The following is a 26975-nucleotide window of genomic DNA, read 5'->3' on the forward strand; positions in this document are numbered from 1 at the left end:
GGCTAGTGGTGGCTTTTGTTACAAGCCAGTGTCAAATCAATCCAAAGCCAACCAGCACATCACTTATACAGAATAATAGACAATCAGAAAGGAAAACCAGTTACCACATATGGAATTATAGAATGGTTTGGGTTGGAAGAGCCCCTAAAGACCATCTAGTTCTAACCCCACTGTCATGGGGAAGGACACATTCCATTAGACAAGGTTGCCCAAAGCTGCATCCAGTCTGGCTTTGACCACTTCCTGGATTGGCTCGTTTACCCCTGGATACCCCACACACGGGTGGTGGAAGTTTATGTGGTCATTACCAATGGCTTGTGGCTACAAGACATGATGTTCCTGTTGCCTTTGAAGTGAAAGCCAGCTTGAGGAGAGCACAGTTCCAAAGTGCTGGTGGAATCCATAAATGTTCCTTTCCCATAATCATTACAGAGACTCTGGAGACACATCAGTGTGAAAGAATAATACAGAACTATCAAAGATGCTTTAGTTTTCAAGGAGGGCAAACTTGGCTGCTCCCATGCTAGCAGATTCAAGTGTGCCCAGCATGTTTACAAGTATATATTCTAGTAAAATGTTAGATTATTCTGTGAGACCATGTCTGGCCCATCACAGCTAGCATGCTTCCTGAGTAATTCCTGGGCATAATTAGAGATGTGTAGGTGGTTTGCATGCAGCAGCCCTGTTTTGGAGGATGAGACAATTTATTATCATAGATGCAAGCTATTCAGTGCCAGTTGGCCCTAGCACCAGGGAATGTTCCTAGGCACATCTAATTTATTATTGTAGACACAGCCTTTGTGAACACCACTGTGGGAAACCTTGGCAATGTGCATGGTGCTATGCGGCCCAAATCAATTTGAATATGAAAGCATCTTTTCTCCTTTAAAAAGCATGAGTACGTGCTGTTATTTCAGGAGAGTTCAGTATATCCTCTGATGCCTGGCTGATGAGGCAATCTCCTGCTATGAAAGCACCTGGCAGGTCTCAGTTGTGCACTGAGCTGCTGCTTAATGGAAGTAAGACCAGTTTCAGGCAAACTGAAAGCAAAATGGCACTGTCTGTAAGCCAGCTGAGATGCCAGGCAGCCTGGTGTTCTTCAAAGTCATGGGGTGGGAGGTAAACGGCACAACAATTACACAGGTAATGCAAAGTGCCTTTGCCGGCGTGGGCTCAGGACACCACCGGTTTGCAGGTCTGGCACAGGCAACTGAAAAGCTCATCTGTTATCACTGGGAGCAGTCCAAAAGGGGAAGGCATGGAAAGGGCTTTGTGTGCCTGCATCTTTGTGAGGCAAGTGGCAATGCACAGGGAAACAGGGTTTGGAAATGCAGAGTCATTACTTTGTCATGTCTGTGCCAACTGGTGACTGCCTCGTGTAATTTTGAAATCCATTACAAGTTTTGATGAGTCTTTCTGTTCCTTGAGTTTTGTTAAGTACTTTTCCACCAGCGAGTTGTGAATCTAAAGTATTTATTAGAGCAGGTAATGGATATTAAAAAATAATAAAAATAGCTTTGCTAAGAGCCAAGTGGGGAGTACATGAAGTTTCCAAATGGCAGCAAAATCCCTTCCACTCTCTGTTTAGGGAGGATCCCAACCCCACACTATGTCACTTCTCCAGTGATGGAGTTGCAAGTCCATCTGGTATCTTTGCTTCTCTCCCCAACGTTGTGGTGGGGCAGAGGAGGGAGGGAGGAGCCCCAACCTGTGCGGTGCTGATGTCCTGACTGACTCATGCCCATGGCATAATTTCCTGAGTGCTACAAGCCAAAACAGTGCTGGAGCTGGGGATATGCAGAGATCTACTGCCCAGTCCCATTTGCTCCGTACCCTTTTCTCATTGTTCAGCTGCACCTGTGGCACTCTAGTATCTCCTTACCCTCTCTGGCCATCACCAACCTGTCCCTGACTCCCTTAGTTCCTTGCTTATGGTGGCATCCAAGCTGAGATTCAGCCTGTGCATCTTTGCAGTTCCTTTCTCTTCCTCCTCTCACCTTGTGACTAAAATTCCCTACTCCAAAGCCCTTCTACAAAAAGTTCAAGTCTTGGCATGTAACAATGAGTGAATCACAGTATTTTCTATGTCCAAGGAATGTAATGGAAGAAAATACCTTTTCATATTCTTTACCATAGCAAGGTCACAGCTGGATGCCTCTGACAGTTCTCTAAGCCTTTGTTTCTTCTATCAGTGTATGGCTACAAGGAGTCTTTGCCTCCTACGTTATTAGCTTGCAGAAACAAAAGCAATGATTTCAGTTACTTTTGTAAAAATCAAGAAAATAATTTTTATCTTGGCAGATGATCAAGGCAAACTTCAAACATGACCTTTCTTACCACTTCTGTTCTTTATATCGTAGTCCTTCCATGTTAATTTATTGCAGAAGCAGAACTGGAAAAGGCAGTATTTTCTTAGCTCTTACATAAAACTGTTTCTGTGCTAAAAAGCTTTTTGTCACTTGGTAGTGGAGCAGCAAATCAATGGGTGAAGAACTGTGAGTCACAGGAGGCAGTAAGAATTGCAGTGACTCCTTTGAGTTCAAAATCTCAAGGCCTCATCAACCAAGACTGATAAGATGTAGGCAAAAAAACAGGATGCTGAGTTCTGATACAGAAGCCTCTTCACAGCTAACCATCTTATCATTTCACCCCTGCTCAGTGAGCACACACAAAGACCCAGTTACGTCTCCAGCTGCTTTTCCAGTCAACACAGCCAGCTGAATTCATAGCAGAGACCTCCTAGGACACTGTCTTCATGCCAGTATGTTTTTTAAAATCAGTATACAATGTATAGATAGATGGAATATACATATATACAGTCACTTCTATTGTCTGCCATTTTAAACACTTTCAATGCAGTATTCAGCTAAAGGCTAGCAGAAAAGTCCCTAGCTGCAGGCTTTGATCATAGCTCTCCTTCATCTGGGATTGCACATGATAGTGATGGCAGAAAGACACGTTGCTTCTTCTCTAGACTGATATAAAAGTAATCCCATAGCAAATAATATCTACCAAAATAATTGCAATCACCTGGTCATGATATTACATGGAATATTTCTCCAGGCAGCATCAGCTTGAGTGAAGCTGACTCTAGTGCTGATGATGCTCCTTCTCTAGTTTGTTCTTGAGCTTTACCCAAATGATCCTACAAATGCTTGCTTGTACACGTGCTTCCAGAGTCTTCATCAGGGTTGGATTTCAGTCCTGCCTCTTCTGCTCTCAGAACTTTCTCCATGACTGCTGCCAGTCTCATCCTGATTTAAAAAATGCATTTGATAAACCATGATAGCCATCAAATGCATCTGTAGGCTCATCCTGGGTGAATTCCTTGCCAAACTTGTATTCCAATAACTATCATTAATGTCTTAACCTACAACTAGGGTCCAAAACACCATCCTCAAACAAAGGTTGTGTTTAAGGACACTTGCTGTAGTGCAGTGTAGCTAAAAGCCGAAAAAAAGCCTGTGTTAATACAACCAATAATGCAATGTGGATACAGAAGTCAAAACTCTTTCATAAGGATTTTAGGTCTCCTTTCCCATATAGAATCCTTATGCATTGCAGCTCTTCTAGCCCTGCTACACCTGTGCAGTAAGTTGCAGGTCTATGAGGAAACCTTGTGTTATGTGGAATAGAAGACATCTGCAAAGCTCCTTACATCATCTATGTGCACAATTCTCACTTCCCAGCAGGCTGTTTCTGCCATGAAGAGAGGAGAGAAAGGTCTTACTTAGACTTCCATAAGAATATCAAGAAATCATGGGGCCTCTTTCTCAATGCAACATCAGGAGTGCTCCACAGCAGTGAATCCTGGTTTTAAGAATCTGGTATGACATGTGGTAGCATACATGAGCATCAAGCAGCATGTTTTTTCCTTACATGCCTATCAGGGCAAGGTCAGCTGTGTAACATCATAGTAACGCCACTCATTCTTAAGGGTTTTCATTAAAATAAGGTTGTGATGGTTTTACCCAAATGAACACAATGCTCCCTCACTGCATATCCTCAAAGGAAGAGAGGAAGAAAATATGAAAAAAAAGTGCTCAAGGTTCAAGATAAGGACAGAAAGATTTCTCACCAATTACCATTATGGGCAAAACAGACTCAGAGTAGGAAGATCAATACAATTTATTAACTATTACGAATGAATAGAGCAGTGAGAAAAGTAAAAGCAACTAAAAAAACCTAAAAACTAAAAACTAAAAATACCTTCCTCACAATCCCTTTCCTAAATCATCACTCATGGCTCTGCTGTGTCAGTGGCAGGTCCCTTTTGGAGAAGCTGAAGCTGTCTCTGATCTAACAGGGCAGCTTCTTCTGCTTGGGAGCTCTTCTCACACAGGCCATCCCTACAGCCCCCATACTACCCAAAACTTTGCTGCCAAATCCAATACAAGGGGAGAAATTAACTGTTAATGTGTGTAACTTGTGGGTCTGGTTCTCCTCTCCCTAGCTAAAGCAGGATTGCACTGGTAGGTGTGAGAGCTGAAGAATCACTTGACTTCATGCCGAGCTGGTTGTGGTTGGTAGTACATTGGTATATGTGTGATGGTTGTGAGCTGGTACATAAGCAGAGACCATATTAGCATTTCAAGCATGAGGACAGATGTGTTTCTTGTGTATAGGTGAGCAAGCTTCTTCAAACCAGGATTTCTCAATTTGCCTAATAGAACTTCAACATTTCCATTGCAACCAGCATGTGCCATTACAAGGCTGTAAGAACATTAGCGTGGATCGGTGTGACTTACCATTTCAGAGTAAAATTGGCTTTGTTGATATGAAATTAGTGTACTTTGTGGATTGATTTACACCTAAGCATGGAAAGCCAAGAAAGGTGGTGATGCTAGTCTTTCTCTGCCTGTTTGTAGCTAATGCCTTCTCTGATTTTAACTTGTGGCCTGGTAGGAATGGTTGCCATTGAACAGTAAGGGGAAGAGAGGAAAAATAAAGAACAGCTGGGCTTAATGAGCTGTAACAGCTGCAGGTATTAAAGCAGTGTGTACACTTGTCATTCAAAGAGTTTCTACATGTATATAGATGACAAGCTCTTTAAATCAAGACTTTTGTTACAGAGGCCACAACAGACATACTGCTATTAAAGGTTCAGAACTTGGTATCTTAAATTATGTTATTTGCCACAAACAAGTCCAAATCAACATAATTTATGGAGGCAGGAACAATCAATCTGTATTTTAATATATGATGGACCTTTCATTCTGGACTACGTCACTGGCTTCCTACTACAGTTGTCCTTCCCTCTCACACTGTACATTAGTCTGTATGAGTGTTTCCAAGGCAAGTTCCTACAAAGCTGGTCGAGGAATCATTTATTCTTCTGAAGACTGTTTCAAAGGTGATGCATCAGTGGTTTCAAACCTTTGTGCAGTGCTCAAGTGTAGCTGGAAATGAAAAAGCTGAACTCCACTGAAGGGAAATGTGATCACTTTATAATTCCAGTGAAAGCATTAAAAATAAATCATATGTTAAGAGGATATCTGGACTTCTACACCAACAAAATCTTAAATGACAGGATCTGGTATTGGAAACATGGAATTTTCTCCGTGGGATTAAAGATGTCAATTCATCTTTCTGCAGATAAATTTAACTGCTTAATTTTAGACTGAGATTAACTATTTTTCATGATGGTAGCTTGACAGTTTTCAGTATCTAAACGAGACCAGGGTGAAATTGTGATGAAAAAACTTTTCATATCAGTAATTTATTCTTTAAACCAATGCTAATAGTTAGTCCTAGGGCTAGAAATTTAATAACGACATAACAATTATTGAAGATTGCTTAGAGGAAATTAAATGCCCCCAAAAGGTGTTGCTCTTACAATAACGACAATATCTGTGCTTAAAATTCAAATCAGCTTTTCCTAATTACCCATGAAAAATTACTATTTCACTTTTATGGATTCAACCCACAGAAATCTTCTTCCTTCAAACAGCTACCTGGAGATATGAGGTCAGCAAATAGTGCTGCAGCTGTCCCCAGGTCTGTGAACTCCGCGTCTCTGAAGGCGACTCAGCTGTGAGGAGTCAAATGTGCCGCTTTGTCAAGGGGCTGGTGCTTGGCAGACTTTTGTAACGCGTCTCCTGCCAAGAGCTCTTTCCAGCAGACGGTAACAGCTGGGTTATGACTGACTTCAAAAAGTGCAGAAGGAGTCCTTATGAAGGGCCCATTGTACTATCCCAGTGATTTTTTCTTGTGAGTGGGTTTTTGCTATGCCGTGGCATCATTTATTCAGGCAGTTGGGGAGGATGTGCGTTAAGACAGCTGGTGCGGTAAAGCAGAGTGCTGAGTTACAGAAGTCCCAGTGACTTGAATGGGATTTCTCCTTTTTGTGTATGAAATATAGAGCTTATAGGAGAAGGGGCTCTTCTTACTGCTGATGTTTGAAATACTTGTGATACTGAATGTTTTTATTACTGTAAGAGGGGCTATTCAGACACTGTAAAGGCAATTTAGGAAAAAGCAGAAGAGCGCCTCAATCTCTATAGCAATCTTTTTACTAATGGATAGATCCGTGTCACACAGTACTCTGTACAACAAATGACTATGTAAACCAATTTTCTCATTCTAAATGTATATTATAAATAAACAGTTTATGTCAAAATTGTACCAAAAATGTGTGTTTTGTGTATCAATAAATCTTGTTTCACTGCTCTGTTGTTCTAGAAATAGTTTTATTTTACTCATATTATGCTGTCAAATCGTTCTTTAGGCTGCTCTGGAGAAACCAGAAGTCTAATTAGCAGGCCTGTAATGGCTCAGCAATCTGTATTTTCAAATCCTGGTTGACATCCAATACTCAAGAATCCAAATTTCATTCAAAGATTTTTTTTTCTTTCTGATTGTACCTCCAGCACATGTCAAAGCTGTAATGCATGCCAGCTTCCACACAGCTTAAGCAATGCCAGTAAAAGCTTTTCTCCTTCATTCAGATACAAATTACTGTGCACTAAATCCTTGTTTTTAAAGCAGATAAGGAAGGAGAAGATTCTGCAGACATGAAGTTTTATGGCATCTCTCATTAACATCAACATAGGAAGTGTCTGGCCTGTGGTCACATCTTGAAATTTTTGTGGTAGCTCTTGTGCTTACATACAATAGCCAACTGAAGTTCTTTTTTGGTGACATTTTCAACTTGCCATCATTTGGAAGCAGGGTTCTGTTGCTCCTGTTGTCTTCATGTGGGGTCTGTCAGACAGTAATTCCCCATCTTTTCATTTTGAATACTTAGAATTATAGAATCACAGAATGGCCTGGGTTGACAAAGACCTCAAAGATCTTTAGCTACATGCAAGGTCACCAACCACCAGACCAGGCTGCCCAGAGCCACATCCAGCCTGGCCTTGAATGCCTCCAGGGATAGAGCATCCACAACCTCCTTGGGCAACCTGTTCCAGTGCGTCACCACCCTCTGTGTGAAAAACTTCCTCCTAAAGAATCATGGAATCATTTAGGTTTGAGAATACTACTGAGATCATTAAGTTCAATCATCACCTAATACTACCAAGTACACTACTAACCCTTATCCCTAAAGGGATAATGTCCAATGTGCAGCTGATGGAAAGCTAGTGGTTTAAATCTGAGCAAGTTTCATGGAAAGAAATGGGCAGCTCTTAACCTTCCTACAGGAATGACAGAAACATGAAGAGTATAACTAATGCTACATCAGAGAGCCCATGCAAAGAATCATAGAACCATAGAATTGCCCAAGTTGGAAAAGGCCTTAAAGATCATCGAGTCCAACCATGACCTAACCATACTACCCTAACTCTAAATCATGTCCCTGTCACAGTGTAGAACATACTCAGGTAGATATTTTTATATCTTCTTGAGCGTAGGGGAATCCCTGGAAATCAATACCATTAGCCTTGCTCCTTGAAGGACTACTAACAAAAAAATCACCTATCTAATCTGTCAAAAACCAAGGCAAATCTGTGTTGCTTGGTTCTCATGCTGATCGCAATAAAATACCAGGCAAAGATCTAAAGCCAAGACCTTCAGGTGCCATGATGGGGCCTGATTGTCACTATTTAGACTGCGAACAATATTGTTAACATCTCACAAATGGATAGATTTCTTCAGCACTAAGTCACTTGCTCAAAACCTCAAATCAAGTCCAAAATGCATCAGATAACCAGAGGGAAAAGATAGAGTAGGTTTTGCTGTAATCCATGCTACTGTAAATCAGGAGGAATTCCTTTAATACATACAGGATTAAGGTAGATTTACAGGAGAGTGGCCAAAAGAATAGAGCCATGGAGTTCTGAACTGCCCTGACACAGGGATTTATTTAGTTTTGGGCATTTTCTCCAGATAATTGCACAGTAGAAAGGCTGTGTCTGTACAGAGGAATAACAAAATCATCTTTATTTTATTACTGTTGCTCTAATGCTAACATCTGCCAATTAGTGTTGTGCTATTGTCCAGATCACATGTGGATTCTGCCCTTTGCAGCCCCCATGGTCCCAGCAGGGCCCTAATTCAGCCCCACTAAAAAGCTCCTGCAAAAGAAGATACTGGGTATGTGCTTAAAGCCTGGCACAGAAGTAGTGCAAGCCCTCCTAATTGTGCTTTTGAGTTGTTTTTATCTCCTGTTGTTTGAATCTCCCTGCATCTTTTTTTTGTCTGTCCAGAAGACAACACGTATGTTACTCTGAAAGTAATACTGCTTATTTATTTCCACGGAAACTACAACAGATACAAAGAGCACAATAACACTGTTTGACAGAGCAAATTCTCAGCAACTAAACACTATTTTTCAACACAGTCACCATCATTAGCTATGCATTTTCACCAGTGATGAACAAAAGCCTGCATTCTGCGCTCATAAAAATTTGCACCATCAGAGTTGTTTCACAGCTGCTATGACAGCATTGTTGCTAGGAAAACGTTGCCCATACAGTCCTTCTTTCATCAGCCCAAACAGATGGAAGTCAGAAGGTGCCAAATCTGGACTGTACAATGAGTGTGGTAGGACACTACAGCCAAGATTGGCAATGTGCTCCACAGTCTTCAAACTGGCATGAGGCCTGGTGTTACCATGCTGCACGAGCAAGGTTGTCTTCTTCTCTGGCCTGACTCTGGAAGTTTGGGCCTTTGGCTCAACCAGCATCGTGATGCAGTGGTCAGAGTTGATGGTTTGTCCAGGTTCCAGGAAATCCAGAAGGCTCACCCCTTGTCTTTCACGTCACTGTCACCACTGCTGAAACACCACCCATCACTTCACAGTTCTCACATCCACTGTTTGGGCTGCATAAGCATTCAGCAAGCATCAGTGAATACCAATGGGTGCAATTTTTTTCCACACAGATGAACTCAGTGACACACATTTGCTTCATTCATTCATGTCAGACCTCGTTGTCAGAGTGCCCCTCTGCTGCCATCTGGTACAACATGGAATGGAATATCGGTGGGAAGGTTCAACCCCTACTGCTACACCATCAACATCTGCCTCTAATGGTGTGGGCCAACAGAATAAAATAGGGGGCATTACTTTTGGATGTAAGGGAGTAGTAGAAAGAAACAACCAGTACTGAGGGACTGCTTTCCTGAACTATGTTCTTGTAGTCAAAGGCTGAGGGAACTAAAATGCAGCAGAGCTGCTGCACTTAATGGCACATGATAAAACTGTGATTTTTTCTAATCCTGTTTTTAAACCATTTATACCTTTAAGCCTGCTTTTATGTTTTCTTCCTGTGAGGCTTTCAACAAAGCCCCAGCAACATCTGTCAGGCTGACAGTGAGGTTCAGAGGGTGCATTTCAAAGCTGTTGGGAAAAGCGCAGATGTAAAAGAAATTTTGCAGTTATACATAGTCATTCGGCCAGGGAACGCCTTAGGACAAATCTGATCAGTTACAACAAAATCTTACCACTTAAATTTCAACTGTTCAGTATTAAAATCCTTGTCACATAAATTTAAGGAATTATGTACATTCTGTGAACAGAAAATAGACAATTACATCCAGCTCAAGCCACTTGGGCTCCTTCAGACGGCTTCCACCTGAACAGATCAATCTGTTAATGTTTTTATTATGGGACCTGGAAAGATTAAAATCATGTATTTTACCTCTGTCTAGAGGAAATTCTCTTTTCTTCCCCCCTGGCAGTACTGATACACCATCACAGGCCACTCTAATTCTAGAGACTGATGAAGAACCAGTGAAAACTTTCTCTTCTGTGTGTCCCTTGCAACATGGCTTTTTATTTCATATAAGGTCCTCCAAATTTGTTTCAGTGTTTAACCCTTACTTTTATGCTGAACCTTACCTGCCAGTCTGTGAGTGCAAGAAATGGTAATCAACAATAGTTTCAAGTGTAGAATATATTTTTTTTTGAGGAAAGCAAACCTGATGTTATTTTTCCTGTCTTTGTGAGGCCATTGCACAACACTTCCAAGCAGCTGGAGTAGTCATTGAAATGATCCAAATTTAAGTACCCTGAGAGTGATGCCTGTAATTATCTAAGGAACATTCATTTGAGCATATTAATGTTAAAAATCCCCTGGCAAAAAAATTATTTTTCTTACAGTGCACTGTACAGTGGGAAAAACATAACTTTTCTGCTTCGAGTGCTTTATAGAATTATCTGATAGTTCAGCTCAATCCAAAGAGCACAAAAGCCCCTTTGTTATAACCACAAAAACCCGCTAGATAATTGCTGAATGAAGGAGGCTGTGTAAACTGCATAAGCTGCAAATATGGCCACATGCTTTAGCACTGGAGTTTTTCCACTCTGGTTTAAAGCTGCCACCCCAGGGCAGGGCTGCACTTCCCAGACACATGAGAGCATTTCAGCACCTTTGATTCAAAATTTTGGCTTTTCTTTTTGGACAACCAGCAATACCAAATTTTTTTCTGGGAGCAGCCCAAGCTGGAAAGATGGGATTCTTCTCCCTACGCTCCACAAGCCTGTCTGCTACTATCACTGCAATAGGCAACATCAGATCTGTTGTGTTCCTAAGAAAAACACACAGAATTCATCCAGTTAGGCAAGAAAGAACTAACAGATTATCTGTTCAATAGGGAAGGCATGGCAGGTGAGCTACATGGGAAACTAAGGTCATTTGCTGGCACGGCTGACACTGTGTTCAGCTATCCTGACCTCATCTCACAGCTAAGATGAAGGAAATTAGCAGTGAGGTTGACTTGCCAGTGACTATTTTCACTGACATCTCACAGACTGCTGCCATTTGTTTACTTTCATTCTCCTTGATAGCTTGGGGCAGGAAGAAGAAAATTGCATTGCCCGAAAATCCTCCAAATCTAGCTGCATTCTTCAATTGAAATTTTTTATCACTGACCTTTCTCCTATCAAGGAGAATATGTCACAAGCAAACTATCAGTTCTTTCCTGACTTGTCATAACAACACTAATACATGTTCTCCTCCCCCTTTTTTTATCATTGTGTGTGCTGATCTTTACTCATGAAACAATTGTATGCTCAAAAAAAAAGATGGAAAAATTACATAAAAAATTATAAATATTATCTCATTTCCTCTTTTGTAGCTCTTGGCAGACAGAAATGTAAGGAGACTGAATTCTGATTGGCTTCCTCAGACCAGAATCTTCTGTTGTACAAACCTTACAGAAGAGAGATGCAATTCTTGCGAGATCAGTCAAAATTTATTCTCACCTCCCATTAAATTATAATATTTGCTATTCTTTCAGAATCCAGTAATGTAAGTGCACTTTAGATATCCTTTGGAGGCACTTTGGGATATCCAGGTCATCTACATGGGCTGGCAGACGCAACAGGGTACCTATGGGAAGATCCACACCTTCCTATAAGGTAGATGGTTCTAGACCAGGCAGGATGAACTGTGTCTAAAAAAACACTAAGCTCCCATGTACAGACAGCTGAATACTGGACAGGAGTGGAGCTTGGTGATTCTATGATTCTCTTTGACACTTCTTTTTTTATTTTTTCTATTGGGTCCTTTTGAATTTGCTCAAATTAAGCAGAAAGAGACAATGCTTTCTTTAAAAACAAAGGCAGAGTGGTGGATGTTGCTGTGGCCAACAAGCTTTCTCCCATGATCATTCCTCATCTTCCACCAAAGAAACTTTAGGTCAGCAGAGCAGCCAATAATGCTTCCAGACCACCCAGAGCTGCAAAGCACAGGGAAGGTAGGAGGCAGCAGGGAAGTCCTAGGCTCTCTTAAGTACATAGAACTGGCCATAATGAGCATGCCACACTTATAAGTCACCAAAGACTCTGTGGAGGACAATGTTCTCCAAAAGAAAAAAAAAAAACAAAACAACCCACATCCAGGAAAAACAGCAGAAAGGCATCAAAAATGTAGTGGGGTGTCTTTTACCTTATATTTGCTTAAATTCATCAGACATGTTTACGACAATGAGAAAAGAAATCAGGGTAACACAAGTCTTGCAGGCAGGATGATAATATAGAAAAAACAAACTTGGATGCACAGGGCCAATTAGACGATCTTTACCTGCCAGGAAAGACATAGCTTTGCCACAGTAATCACTGCAAGAAAAGCACACAAAAGACTGATTCTTTCTTCTTCAAATGCAAATAAGATTTGGAGTACATCGTGCCATGTGGCACACATGTCAGGGAAATGAAAGGCATCTGATATTTGCTTAGCTTCCAACAAGAGAGTAGCATTTTGGCACAGCTCAAGCGGCAAAGAAAAGCAGGTGTGAGGTATGAATTTCACATTACCTGCTTTTATTGCCAGCATTACACGCTCTGCTACTTCAATTGGAATCTCACATTTTTAGGGGGCAGAAAAATGCCATTGTGAAATATCCAAGAAAAAAATTACACAATCTCTGGTTGTTCAGCTGTAGTTTGAGAAAATGCTTTCTGGGAAAATCCATTAAAGAAAATCTCATCTGACTTGTCTATCTGAAAGTGTGAGTGAGCTCCACATAATGTTGGCACAGTTAGGCACTGCCATTATTTCTTTGACATTTTTTGAGGAATTCATGCTAATTTGGTATTAGTTAGATTGCTACCCTTGCTTTAAAGAGCTTTTATTTAGTTGTATTCAGAAGTTGCAACAAAACTTTGGAAGCAGTGTCACCTGGATAAATGTAATGCCAGCTAATTATTGACTCCAAATGAGCACAGGCCTTGTACCCCAACAGTGCCATCCTTTCCTATGCTAATATTACCTTTACCATTAACCAGCAGTTTCCAAGCAACTTACTTCTACCTTTTGATAGTGCAACTGATGCAGTACTTAAAGGCTTTAAAGAATATTTAATTGAGACATCTCTTCACTGAATGTCATCTTAAAAAAATGTGCTGTTTTTTTTTCCCCCCAGCTCAATACATCTGGTATTTCCTCTGTGCGAAAGTAGATCAAGGCAAAGTGACCATCAGCCTTTTCAGCTGGGTTTTCAAGGAGAGGCCAAGCAGTGCTGCATGGACAACATCAGGCTCCCAAAGGGGCAGAGCAATCTCTGATGCATTGACAGTGAGAAAGGAGTTGATAGCACATCACATCTAAACAGCTTGTATTCATGCATACTTTTGTGCTGGGTGAGTCCTATGGAAAACTGCACCTATGAAAGCAGGCTAAAACTGCTTCAAATTTGACTACTCTTCCTAATGGAAGATTTTTGTAAATGCATGAACGACCTTGTCATTGCCATAGAACTTCTCTTCAGATGGCTTCCTCATTTTTCTCCTATAAATTGATCATTCTAGGGGATGGGAAGCCAGTTACACATAGATTTAAATCTCAGGTTGACAGAAAGAGCTATTTTATGGCCTGCAAGGGTGTGTGGTATCACTCAAAAATCAGCAGTTTCAGTAAATTTGTTGGTGGCTTCAGCAAGTTTCTGATGAGGATCAGAATCCTGATCAACCATCTCTCTTCGTAAAATGAAATTTTAGCAACAAGGAGAAAGAATAATGGTTTAGATTAGCATCTCCCTGACAACAACTTCTTTCAGGACCCATCTGCTTTCGTGAAGCTCCTTTCAGCTTGCAGTCCCCACATTTCTAGAGAGGGCAGCAGCTGGGTAACTGTTCCTTCACATGTATTTTTATTTTGTGACTCCTTTAGACCTTCTGCAGGTGATCTAAGAGGGAGAAAGTGGATGAGTCATAACCTGAGTTTGTGAAGGACCATATAATTAGAGAGAAATAAAAATGCATTATTGATATAAGCATGGTGAAAAAAAATGTGTATATCTGAAAGCAATATAAAGAATATCAAGCATCTTTGAGAAGAAAGGCTTTATGACTCATTGCACTATTGCAGTGAGAATATAAACAGTGGAGAACACTGACTGGGATAAGGAAGGTACGTAACATAAAGCAAAAATGCCATGTATGTCATGTGACAGATGTGATTACGCTCCCCAGGGGCTCCCAACACATCAGTGAGTCAACACTGATATTAAAGGTCAGAAATGGTGGACGCAAATCATAAAAGGGAATAAAGAAATCTCCACCCGTGAAGTACTTTAATGAGGTGAAACTTCCTGTCACAACTGTAAAGTTTATCTGTATTGATGATGTCCTGAAAGCCCCAGGAGAGGGTGAGGCAGAAGAAGCTTATTAAGAAAATGAGCAGCACGGAGGATTTAGAACTTACATATATCACTACCAAACAGCCCAAATCAATAACTGAAGTAGTCTATACACATTTGTATGAGGCTGGGAGATTAAATTCTACCTCGGAGCTGAACTTCTCTGCTTAATTACAAATACATAAAAGCCAAACAAAAGGAGTCACAGGCAACGTGATGGAGACCTGGCTCACCGCAAGCATTCCACAGGAGCTGTCTGCTGCCATAAATGTATCTTGGGAGACCCCACGGGCAGTTTCCTTTCTGCTGTGCACTACCACTGTTCTCCCACGGTGTGCTCATTTCAGATTAAGCAAGGCAACAGCACCATTCCGATCAGTTTGGACAGCAGAGAACCTGCACAAAACCTTCATGAGCTCACTACAAATCCTGCACAGATCACTAAGGGTGCAAAGGTGGAAAACCACCACTTTTTTAACAAATGATGTTTGCTTTATTTATTTATTAACTGGCAAAATACACTTAAACAAAATTTGCCAGTTTTACTATTAATGTGGCATTCCATATTACTAATTTCATCTGTTTAGTATTATTTCCCCGGGAATACCTATCTAAATTGTCACCTGCTGCCTGCTGTTTATACAGTATACTTTCTCTATCTGTAACAACTCCTGCGTTATTTGTTCTCTTCTATCTCCTGATGGGCTTACTTCATTTAGTACAGAATAATGTGATTATCACACTATTATTATAATCACCTGACAAATACACTGAAATGGCTCAGATCTGTATCCTACTAATTGCTGCACTGTCTGTGCTTATCACTGACTGCACTGCATCTCAAATTCTTGTGTGAAACCAACAGAATCATACTTTTCCTGTGCTATGCTGGTTTTTAGCCACACATACATATCTATTATTCTAATCCAATATCAGACAACATATTCACGATCCAGTTGCTAGGGGGTTTGTTTCAGTTTCTTCATAAGCGAACACAAAACTGCTAAGACAGAATGAGCTTCACGTGAAGGATTTAATTCAGAAAATTGCTGTATTTAGATTTAACATACAGCATATGTTTATTATGGGAAACTACATTATGGAAATTCCACTACATGGAATTACATTATTGAATTTAGTAGCTTATTGCGCAGTTGATATGTAATAAGTAATAAGTAATATGGTCTTCTAATCACATAGGTGGAAAGAATTCTCTGGAGTGACTCCTTGAGAAATCTCATAGCAATTACTAGATAAAATAAAATGAAACTGGTTACAGAAAATTGTTAGATAAAAATGCTCTATTTTTTTATCTACTTCCCTTATGTCTGCTAACTAAGCACTTAATGCTTGAAATTCTATCTGTGTTAAGAGAGTATTCTATACTGTAATCTATAGTTCTTGTGGGTAATGTCTAGTTATCTTCCTGAAGTCTATAGAAATAGAGGTAAAAACTGATGCACAAATAATCTCAAGAATATCAGATGGAAGTTCCTGCCATGGAAAGAATTGAAGTATATAGAAAGAGTCTTTTGGCTAGTCACCAGGTTCAACTGAGCAGTATTGGTAGAGTTTGCTGACAATACTAATAGCCTTAGACTTCAATCTACAGGCACAGCTATTCTTAGCAGAACACAGGGAAAACAAACTGCTTCGCTTACAGTATTCAGAACAGTGCAGCATACCCTTAGAAGAGAGGTCCAAACGTCAATACTGCTGAGCTCCACACAGTTTGTAATAAGTTATCCAAAGAACAGGCAAACTTCCAGGAAGCACTTGAAAACATAGGTCAAAATTCACGTAACTGCTTCTCCAAATTTTGCAGTGAGGACCCTTCTGTAAGCTTTTCTCTCTTAAATTACAACAAGGTTTCTGCTAAAAGAATGTCTCTCGAATGAGAATGTGTCTGTGGGTCACTTCTGTGTATGGACCTTTACAGTCAAAATATGCACATGTCATCCACCTGGAGTTCCATGCAGTTCCAGACCTCAAGGACTCGAGTGCTAACCTCACTCATCTCAGCTCATCTCTGTGCCTTGTGCTATTATGATAATGAGTTTTATTTGCAGGAAGCAACTGCATATTTTAAATCAGCATAAAAATCCAAATGATAGTGCATGAAGTCAATGTAGTATTTATTAGACAGAGAAGAAAAACAGATGAAGTAAACCTTTTGTTCTGTTTCATATGAAGATGTAGCTATTATCAAGAAATTAAGTTACAAAAGCCAGGAACCAGCACAGTATGTTCTTGGCCTGATAAATACTGCATATTATTTCAGCAAACATTTCTGCTGGCAATTGGTAGCCTCAGGCAATAGAAATGCATGTTTGCAGAGGAGTAAAGAGCAACTAGGGAATCTGTTTATTCATTCCCGTAAAAGCTTTCCTAAACTGATACGCAGAGTTACTATTTCAGAATGAACTATAAACCAAGCTCATCATAAGCAGCATTTTTGCAAGTTGAGTTTATTTCTGAAAATGACATTAACAACATTCAACTGTTAGTTGCTTTATAAATGGTATATAAATTCAGTAGTATTATTAGTACAGAACTATGTTTAACTTCCACAGTTTTCAGAGGTATAAAGTACCTCTGTGAGTTCTTTTCTTTGGGGAAAAATAAGAGTAAATGGCAAGTAAGAATATTTGGTTTGAAGGAAGAAACAAACCAAGACAGAAAACACAGTCTGGTTTATATTTTTATGACTCAATACAATAAGCAGTGCTGCTCCAGTACAGCAGGGGATTTATCCCAATGTCCTTCAGCACGGCACTACTATTTTATAATGACTTCCTGCAAACCCTCTGTGATCTTGACCTTCTCTGCCTGTAGCTCTTGCAAGGATATGCTTCATGATGCCAGAGTGTTTTTCTGCTTCCAGAGAGAGCTCATTTTTACTGTCAGCCCCAGTACATTGTCCTCCTCAAAGGGCCTCTGCTGGTTGGCCATGCAGAAGCATCACCTCCATACAGAAAAGGCACGTTGCCAAATATGTGTTGGCTCACCTCTCCTTAGCAGTGGCTACTGCTCTAAAGGCAGGATTACATTTTACTCCTAGACTATACAATGTTATATTTAGATGTGTGGACATGAACTGTTGATTGCTAAGTACCACATCTATCAGTATTTGTGACAAGACTCAGTGAAAAGAAAAAAGGATAAAGTTGCAAAGGAAGGAATCAGCTGAGAGTAAATATAGATAATGGACTCCAGAACCAATAAGCATATGGTGGTATAATGCCATACCTGCAATGATGTCTTGAGAACCCCGCGTCATGCAATGTTTTGGATGAGAATCTGAAAGACTACCAGATTTTAAGGGAAGAAATAAACTGAAGAGCAATCAAAAGCCCTCGTCAAGATACTAAAAAACAGACGTGCCTGAACTATAGAGACATTAGACATTAGACTCCAGGACATCTGAAATGTTAACCTTTCTATAGTCAGAAAACATTACAGAAAAGGAAAGTGGTAAGTAAAGAATCCTCCCTGGATCTAAAGGAGCTGCGAAGATTAATGAGAAAACATGAAAACTGACCAACTGTAATTAGTATGATGTCCTTTTCCTGAACATCTTTGTAATTAAAATGTAAAAGGTAGCTGCATTTTTTCCTTGCTATATATTGTGCCTATGTGTAAATCATCTACGGACTCATGACTACACTTCTGTGAAACTAACCACATGAAAGTCTGTAGACTTGGGACGAGGCAGCATTTTTAATAAAAAAGATCAACCTAGTGAAAGGAATACTAAATTAGTGATAATATATTTTATTCCTCTTCATGTTACTCTGCTTTGGGAATGTGTATGATTATCACTGGGTACCGGAATCATGAATCAATCAGTTTCCAAAGCACATCCCTGGAGACCAATCTCAAATGTGGGCATTTGAGAGTTCCCAGATTACTTGCATGAACTGGATATACTAATCCAAGGTCTTTCAGGGATAAATCATCAGTTTTTCTGAAAAGGCACAAAAATGTTTTGCTGCAGAGATCAGCTCAAATTACAGAGTTGTAAATTGAAGGTAGTCAGACATACCTGTGTTTAGTACCACCTGGGCTTAAAGGCAGATGAAGAAATTGTGTTCTTTTTAATAGCTGTGTCACCTTGCAAGCTATCTATCTAATTTAGCACTCCTTCAGCAGAATTACCATAAGCGAAAATTACTGCTTCTAGACTGTATGGAGAAATCATACTTGTCAACATGTAAGGAAGAATCCATAGCCCCTTGGTTTCTATGCACAGACACATTTTATTCTCTGAAGAAAACAATACAAAGCCTTTCAGTTCCCAGATACCTGTTCTTTCATGATTAAGCCAATCTCTCAGTCTTAAAAAAATCAAAAACTGGTCTAAAAATCATAGAATCATAGAATGGCTTGGGTTGGAACAGACCTTACAGATCATTAAATTTCAGTCCCCTGCTAATGCAATTCAGTAAGGCCAAATGCAAGGTGCTGCACTTGGGTCGGGGCAATCCCAGGCATTTATACAAGCTGGGAGAAGATCTCCTTGAGAGCAGCCCTGCGGAGAAGGACTTGGGGGTCCTGGTGGACGAGAAGCTGGACATGAGCCAGCAGTGTGTGCTTGCAGCCCGAAAGGCCAACTGTGTTCTGGGTTGCATGAAAAAAGGGGTGGCCAGCAGGTGATTGTCCCCCTCTACTCAGCTCTTGTGAGACCCCATCTGCAGTACTGCATCCAGGCCCCGAGTACAGGAAGGACGTGGAGCTCTTGGAGTGGGTCCAGAGAAGGACCAGTGAGATGATCAGAGAACTGGAGCACCTCTGAGGAAAGGTTGAGGGAACTGGGCTTGTTTAGTTTGGAGAAGAGAAGGCTCCGGGGAGACCTCATTGTGGCCTTCCAGTACTTGAAGGGAGCATATAAACAAGAGAGGGAATGACTGTTTATGAGGTGGATAGTGATAGGACAAGGGGGAATGGTTTTAAACTGAGACAGGGGAGGTTTAGGTTAGATATTAGGAGGAAGTTTTTCACCCAGAGGGTGGTGACACACTGGAACAGGTTGCCCAAGGAGGTTGTGGATGCCCCATCCCTGGAGGCATTCAAGGCCAGGCTGGATGTGGCTCTGGGCAGCCTGGTCTGCTGGTTGGTGACCCTGCACACAGCAGGGGGTTGAAACTAGATGATCATTGTGGTCCTTTTCAACCCAGGAAGAAATATAAAATGTTTTTTCAACGTCCATTTTGAAGCCATTAAGCGTCACAGTAGAACCAATGAGTAGAGAGGGATCCTTAGAAAAAAGTGATCATTTTCTCACCCTCATTCCTTTGCTGTTTGTATTTTTTCAGTGCTGTCACAGAAGCTGATGGAAATTTTGCTACAGATTTTTAAATTGAATAAATCAAGCTCTTTGTGTTACGATAAACGAACATATATTGAGATTTTGTAATTTACTTTTGCCTCCTAAGTATAAACTATTCAATTTACCTGGTCCTAAATCTGATACCTTACTCAGGACAAATTCTATTTACATCAGCCACTTACCGGTTACAGAGGATTCTTTCAAAAGACATCTCACAGAAATGTATTGTTTTTCACAGTGGAAAGAATAATGTATTTGGGGGGAGGGAAGGGTGTGTGTGGAAGAGAGCAAAAACATTAAAACCGTATCAACACTTCTAAGTTTAGTTTTGCTATTTAATCTCTATTGAATAAATATCAGTGAAGAGAACGGTTTTTCTTAGTAACTGTATGATTAAAAAATATTTAATGGAGGATGTTCAAAAAACAAAGATAAGCTCTATGAATAGGTTACCCTTTACAAAGGATGCCAGATGTTTAATGCACACTGGAAACATAAGTCTGTAGTGAATACTAAACAGAAATTCTCAACGTGCTCAAATGCCATTACTACTGTGCTCCTTCCATCCTATCCCTAATCCTTAGTAAACTCTCCACAGTGCTGAGCTGAACAAAGTGACAGATCACTGTACCCATTTATCAAGGAGGTTTCTGCCATCTAGCGGAAAATATATTGCTTGCAGCAGCCACACGACAATCCGAAAACCTTTGTTCAAGGATTGGGTATGCAACTGCTGAACCCAACCCATTTTATCAAATGTGCTCCCTTCCACTAGCATTGCCTTTTACAGCAAGCCTCTGTTTGCGTTGATACAGTGAAAAATACTGCCTCTAAATGATCCTTAGTCATACTGGCTGCCCCTTATACTTATCCTCACTCATATCGTTACTACCCCTTATACTTACTCTCGTTCATATCCTCATTTTTTCAGTCATCAAAGAATCACAGAAAGGCTCAGGTTGGAAGGGACCTCAAGAATCAAGATGCTCCAACCTCCCTGCTGCATCCATGGCCACCACCCTCCATATCTAATACTAGACCAGGCTGCCCAGAGCCCCATCCAACCTCACATGGGGACAGAATCAACATGAAGACAGCCAAACGCGGACTTGCTCAGCAACCCAGCTCCTCACGTTAGGGGTGAGATACCACTGCTTCCCGACAGCTTCATTCCACACCCCGTGACACAGCGGCACAAGGGCCAGAGATCTTTTCTGGGCATTTTATGTCCAAAGATGTTTGTTTTTTTTTTTTCCCTAACTGCAGCTACTATTCAAACAAAAAACATTACCTCTTTCTGCGTACCTTTTTTAATTTTTTTTTAATTTTTTTCCCCATTTTTCTCTTTTCAGTATCCTCAGAGGATCACAGCTATGACAGCGATGACACCAAGACACCAACTCCAACCGAGAAGCTCCAAACAAGGAATATTACCAGAACAAACGCAACCACAATTAAAGCATACTTGCACAGAGGCAGAGCAGCCTGCTGCTATGTGGAACACGTAAAACCAAACGCTGTTTAGCAGCAGCTCGTTACAAACGCTGGCACCGCAGCCCGGCGCCGACAGCATGGCCGCCGTCCCCCGCGGACTCCATTTCCCAGGCGGCTCCGAGGCACGCGGCCGCCAGCGCCGGCCCGCCGCTTGCGAGGGGCTGCCGGGACTCGTAGTGCCGGGGCGGAAAGAAGATGGCGTCCCGGATCCATGTGGTGCTGCGGCCCGTGAAGAGTATCGTAGTCCGCTTCTGTCCCTTCGAGTCCAACGTGGAGAGCACCAGGTGAGGGGCATCGGCCCAGCCGCGGGGCTGCGAGCCGAGTGGTGCTCGGCCTGGAGCGCGACTCGGTGCTGCGTGTTACCGCCGGAGCCACATGACCTTTAGGGCCCCTTCCGACCCAACCCCGCTGTGGTTCTATGATTTGGTTCTACGAAGGCCGCGGAGCAGCGCTGGCTGCCGCCCTGCCAGCCAACGCAGCGCTGCTGCTGCCTGAGGAAAAAGTAGTGAGGCCCGCAGTGTCGGGCAGGTGGCAGCACCTTCTGCTCGCATTTTGAGGAGTCTGCCCTTCTTAGACTTCCACAGCTGCTCTGCTGCTGTGAACTTAATCTTTGGAGGCTCGCATTTATCTTAACTCATCTTAACTCTAGTCCAGACAGAACCGTAACATTCTGGGGTGATGGAGAAGACAGTGCATTTATCTAAAGGGTTTTCCTGGTAACTGTCACCAGGATCACAGAATCAGAGTTGTAGGGGCTGGAAGGGACCTCCAGAAATCATCGAGTCCAACCCTCCTGCAGAGCAGGTTTCCTACAGCATGCTGCACAGGTAGGCATCCAAGCAGTTCTTGAATATCTCCAGAGAAGGAGAGTCCACAACCTCCCGTACTGTGAAGATGTTTTTTCACATATTGATGTGGAACTTTCTGTGCTTCAGTTTGTGGCCATTTCTTCTTGTCTTGTCCCCACAGACCACTGAAAAGAGGTTGGCCATGTTCCTTTGACTCCCACACTTAAGATATTTACGGACACTCAGATCTCTGAGATCAGATCTCTCAGTCTTCTTTTCTCAAGGCTGACCAGACCCAGGTCGCTCACCTTGATAAGAGAGGTGCTCCAGGCCCTTTTACCATCTTCATGGCCCTCCACTGGACTCTTTCCAGGAGATCCCTGTCTTTTTTATAGCGGGGAGAATGTGTTTGTTTTGTGTAGTTCTGTAGAGGACCTCAGGGTCTCCATGTAAACTTTTGTGTGTAGAACCAGGAGTTAGACTCAGTGGTGCCCTTCTGGCTTGAAGTATTCTGTATAAGCATGAGCATCTGGCTTTACCAGCAGTCCCTGGAGATGTACCTCTTAGAGCTGCTGAGCCCACAGATGAGAAGCTGCAGTTCCTCATCCAAGTGGTGATAGTGGGAGGCAGTATTCCTGGTAATTGTCTGTTGAGGAAATCTAAGTGATTGTGCTTCTTGAGGGATGTAAGCTCTGCACCAGAGGATTGTAAAGTGCCATTTTGCAATAGATTTTCAGACATGTCTACTTTTGAAATGCACTATTATCACAGCTTAGCTTGGAACGTCTTTGAACTGCCAGAATGTGAGCCGAACGGTATGTTTTTCACATATCTACAGAAGATGTACTAAAGATGTATAAATAAATGCTGCCTCAAACTCAAACAACAAAACAGTGGTGAGCAAGCAGTGTATAAAGAAAAATGTAAGTTGCCTTGCTGACTCTTATTATTAACTCATCAGAGAAATTCAGAAAGTGTATGAGCTTGCTGAAATTCTTTGGTATACTTTTTACGTGTTAGCATATAAGAAGTCCACCAGCATGTAAGTAATCATCTGGATTGCTGCCTGATAAGAAGTGCATGTCTGACGTTACTGAATATAAATCCTATTCTATTTATACTTTTGTCACCCAACAATGTCAAACTATTCAAATGTTTTTCATGCATCTGTCATATATTTACTGTAATTTAGTGTAATACTGTAAAATACTCAGTGTATTTTAAAATATATTTTCAGAACATTTCTCCAATGTATAAACCATAAGAGAATCCAGGCCACTAACAGGAACTGTGAAGTGTCTGCAGATGTGAGACACGACGGATCTGAACCGCTTGTAGATGTTATGTTTGGTAAGAGTTCATTTTTAATCTTCACAAGAAGTCCTTCCAGGTTTGTGGTTTTACAGTGTTTCCTCTGATAATTTTTGCTGTGATTAATTTTTTTTTAAATTATTTTTAATTCTTTTCCACACCTCGATGTTGCCCAGCTCGGAGAGAAAAAGGAAGTCACTAACACTAACATGTACATATACAAGTCTTCACTAGACCTAACTGTTGTATAGAGTTGAGTCCACTTTAGCAATGGGATACTTGTGTAACCTTGCAGTCAAGGTCAGTTCCAGGAAAATAAGTGTAGCTCTGCTTTGATGTAAGAATCTGTTCACGTTCTGTATTTTTGTTTGTTTGTTTTCTATGGTAGAGACATCTGTCTTGAGATTAGACAAGTTTAATACTTGTAGTTCTTTATGCAACTGAATAACTTGCTATGTAGCTGGAAGGAACTGCTCATGTGAGACCATACATGTGCAGGCAGACTTACAGAATGAGGTCAACTGATGTACAGCAAATTTCTTATTTTCCTTTGGAGACCCAGCAAGTATGCAGGGAATTGACAGTGGAAGTTTCATCAGTTGTGGAAGCAGCCCAGATTCAAGGCTGTGAACAGATGGCTGTAATCTGATTTTGTCCTTTTCTCGGGCTGTATCTTCTTTCCTGCTGTGCTGTAATGGCCCAGTATGGCACGTAGCCCATTAAAGTTTTCATTATATTTTTTCCTGTTAACCACTTTTCTTTAAGCTTTTCTATGTTTAATGAATCAGTAGAAATGTTGAGAGTGCTGAATGTACTTGTTTTGACGAGGAAAGCCAAATTATTTCAGTGTTGACAGAGGTTTCTCCCTCTCTCATGCCTCTTCTTTTCCCATCCTTGACTGTATCTGTGATGTATTAAGACTTAAGCAGTAAAGCTTAGTGTTTTTCACAGTAAAGCAGTATGATTTATTTCAATAATGCCAAGAGCCACAGCTTTGAACTCCACTTTCTAAGTGCTGATTAATTTCCAAGGGAAGAATTTGCAGCCCTTCCAGTTGGCAAGTGTGGTTGGAACATGGATGCCATGCATAGAACTGCATTAAATGGATTTGAGTACATCTTTTATATTTGCAAGTCTTGCAAAAATCAAAAAGTAACTTAGGTACCATCCTTAATTTCTAATGCTCCCTCTCTGTTTTAAAGTGCTTTATTATCCCCAAGAATTTACAAATCCAAGTATTGTCTACTTTTTAATGTTATAACCACCAGATTGTGTAAACCATTTCACTGTTTTGGCTAAAGAAGTGAGTTAAATGGACTGTGTATGACATGTTGCTAAAACTCTGAGCCATGTGTGGAAATTATGCCTACCAGTGCCTTCTGTGCCTTCTGTTAAATGACTTTGATGGCACAGTGTGAGCTATTCTTCAACGATATGCTCTTACCATTCATACATCTTGAGAACTGTTTCTTATTTTTGGATAATGCAGTACAGAAATTAAGATTAGATGTTAATAGTTACAGTTTAATATATTTGTTTATTCCATAATAGGATTTCTTGCTAAGTGGACTACTTTCTAATCAGACAAGATGAGCAGGGTATTTGGATATATAAATGCAAGCCAGAACTGCATACAAAAGTAATTGTGACTTAAAACATTTGTAAGTTCTTAAAATTTCTTTCCTTTCCAGCTGATGGAGAGCGACTGATAATGAAAGGAGCCAACCTGACAACAATTGAAATGTTAACAGCATTGGGGTCCAGATGTAATGCAAAAGAGCTTGCTGCAGAACAGAAAAGCAAGAAGAATCCCTGAGGAACAGAACAACTGTGTTGCATTTGCATCTGTTATAACAAGAGGCTGCAAAGAGAGATTTTCTCCAATGCAACAAATTCTGAGAGGTGGCCAAAAACTGACCAGTTTATTGTGGAGCAGAATCAACTATTGAAGTTCTTCACCGTCTTCCCTGAAAAGAAAACACAGTGGATCAACAAATTGTATGGCAGCAGAGGATTGAAATGGCTTAAGATACGTGAATGCAGCAGCCTCTTATCTGCATGTTGGACTAATGTCACATTTTTGCATATAAATATGAATACTGCACATTGGTTATTAAATTAATTAGTGCTAAAGAGAAGACAGGTGTCACTAGACATTATTTCCAATGAATTTTAAAGTACTCATCACTGATGTAGATGAGAAACAACAGCCTGCAAATACAGAGTAGATTTTCAGATACTCAATTTATACTCTGTCTGTTGCTAAGTCCCTGCCATTTTCTTCCTCTGTTATTCAAGAAAGTGTGATATTTGCCAAATGTAAATTTAGCTCAGCAATTAAAGTAACAAGGTAATGGGATTGTGAATACACAGTAGAGGTACTCATTGGGCATAAAAGTAGCAAAATTTAGCTCAAAGGGAAACATAAGCTAGTGTTTTTGGTAATTGGAGAAAAGAGCTATCTTTGAAGTTCAGTTCTGAAATATTTTTGTCACTCACATTTGGGAGATTTCATTAAACGTTTCATAAAGATCAAAGGAGAGCTTTATTTGGTGTTTATAGTCCTGTGTCCTACCCTGTTATTTGCTTAGGTGTCTCATCTGTATTGCAGAGAGCTTTGGGTTTGGGAGGGCTGACCTGTCCTCAGGCTGTGCTGGTGAAAGTGTCAACTGCACATGTATTTCACATGCATCTGTTCTAGTTCTTAATGAAAGAGTCATTACATTTCAGTTCTGAAAGATTGCAGGTGCAGTCCTATTGGGGGTATTCTACACATTGTTAATCAAGTGCTTGAATTTTTATAAAATTCTAGTACGTGTATTTCCAACATGAATTTGTCGACAGACTTAAGGCAAAAGTCTGTATCTAAAACTAATGTTACTTTACTTTTGCCAGGATTCATGAATAGACACTGTCCTTTCTGAAGGTGCTGTCAAGGTCTGTCTTCACAGCTTCTTCCTCACATTGTTGAAATTGGAGCATGGTGCTTATGTCCAGGTGGCTTTTGAGATCTCCAAGGAGGAGACTCCACAGCCTTTGGGCAACGTGTGCCAGTGCTTTGTTACCAGAAAAACATCTTGGTGTCAGCTTGTGCCTGTTGCCTCTTGTCCTATCACTGTGGCCCCATCCCTGTAAATGATGATTACCAAGTATGGTATATTTTATGCTTAAAAATATAATTCTCTATAATTGAAATATGTAACGTAAAAATGTACAGGATAGAAAAACAAAGCTAAAAGTGTACATTCTCAAGACTGCAAGATACTGAAGTGATAAAAATGAGCACTCTGGGCAAGGGAGTACTCCTCTGATGATGATTGTGTTAATATGTAGAAAATTCCTTTCTCTGTACCATGTAGATAAGGGTGCAAATGGAATTTTCAAGTATCTTAAAGATAATCTTTAATGAATTTATTCTTCAAGCATTTAGATAATTTTACCATAAGCTCTTCATACAGTATCAGATTCTGCTCCTGTGCAGCTGAATCCTGGTCCAGTGGCCTGCTGTTCTGATGTTTCATTGGCAGGTG

The 26975-nt window shown here is 40.8% G+C and overlaps 1 protein-coding gene across 1 annotated transcript; it reads left to right on the forward strand.

Annotated features, from left to right (window-relative positions):
* The first annotated feature begins 21515 nt into the window (after positions 1-21515).
* On the forward strand, positions 21516-25982 carry MRPL53 (mitochondrial ribosomal protein L53). Its single transcript, XM_042869537.1, has 3 exons — positions 21516-21630; positions 23372-23484; positions 25137-25982. Exons 1-3 carry the CDS (start codon positions 21542-21544, stop codon positions 25259-25261), a joined length of 327 nt encoding a protein of 108 aa, XP_042725471.1. The 5' UTR covers positions 21516-21541; the 3' UTR covers positions 25262-25982.
* The last annotated feature ends 993 nt before the right edge of the window (positions 25983-26975 follow it).

The sequence above is a fragment of the Lagopus leucura genome, unplaced genomic scaffold (assembly GCF_019238085.1).
Source record: "Lagopus leucura isolate 7727_CA_CO unplaced genomic scaffold, USGS_WTPT01 Super-Scaffold_100002, whole genome shotgun sequence".
Lineage (NCBI taxonomy): Eukaryota > Metazoa > Chordata > Aves > Galliformes > Phasianidae > Lagopus > Lagopus leucura.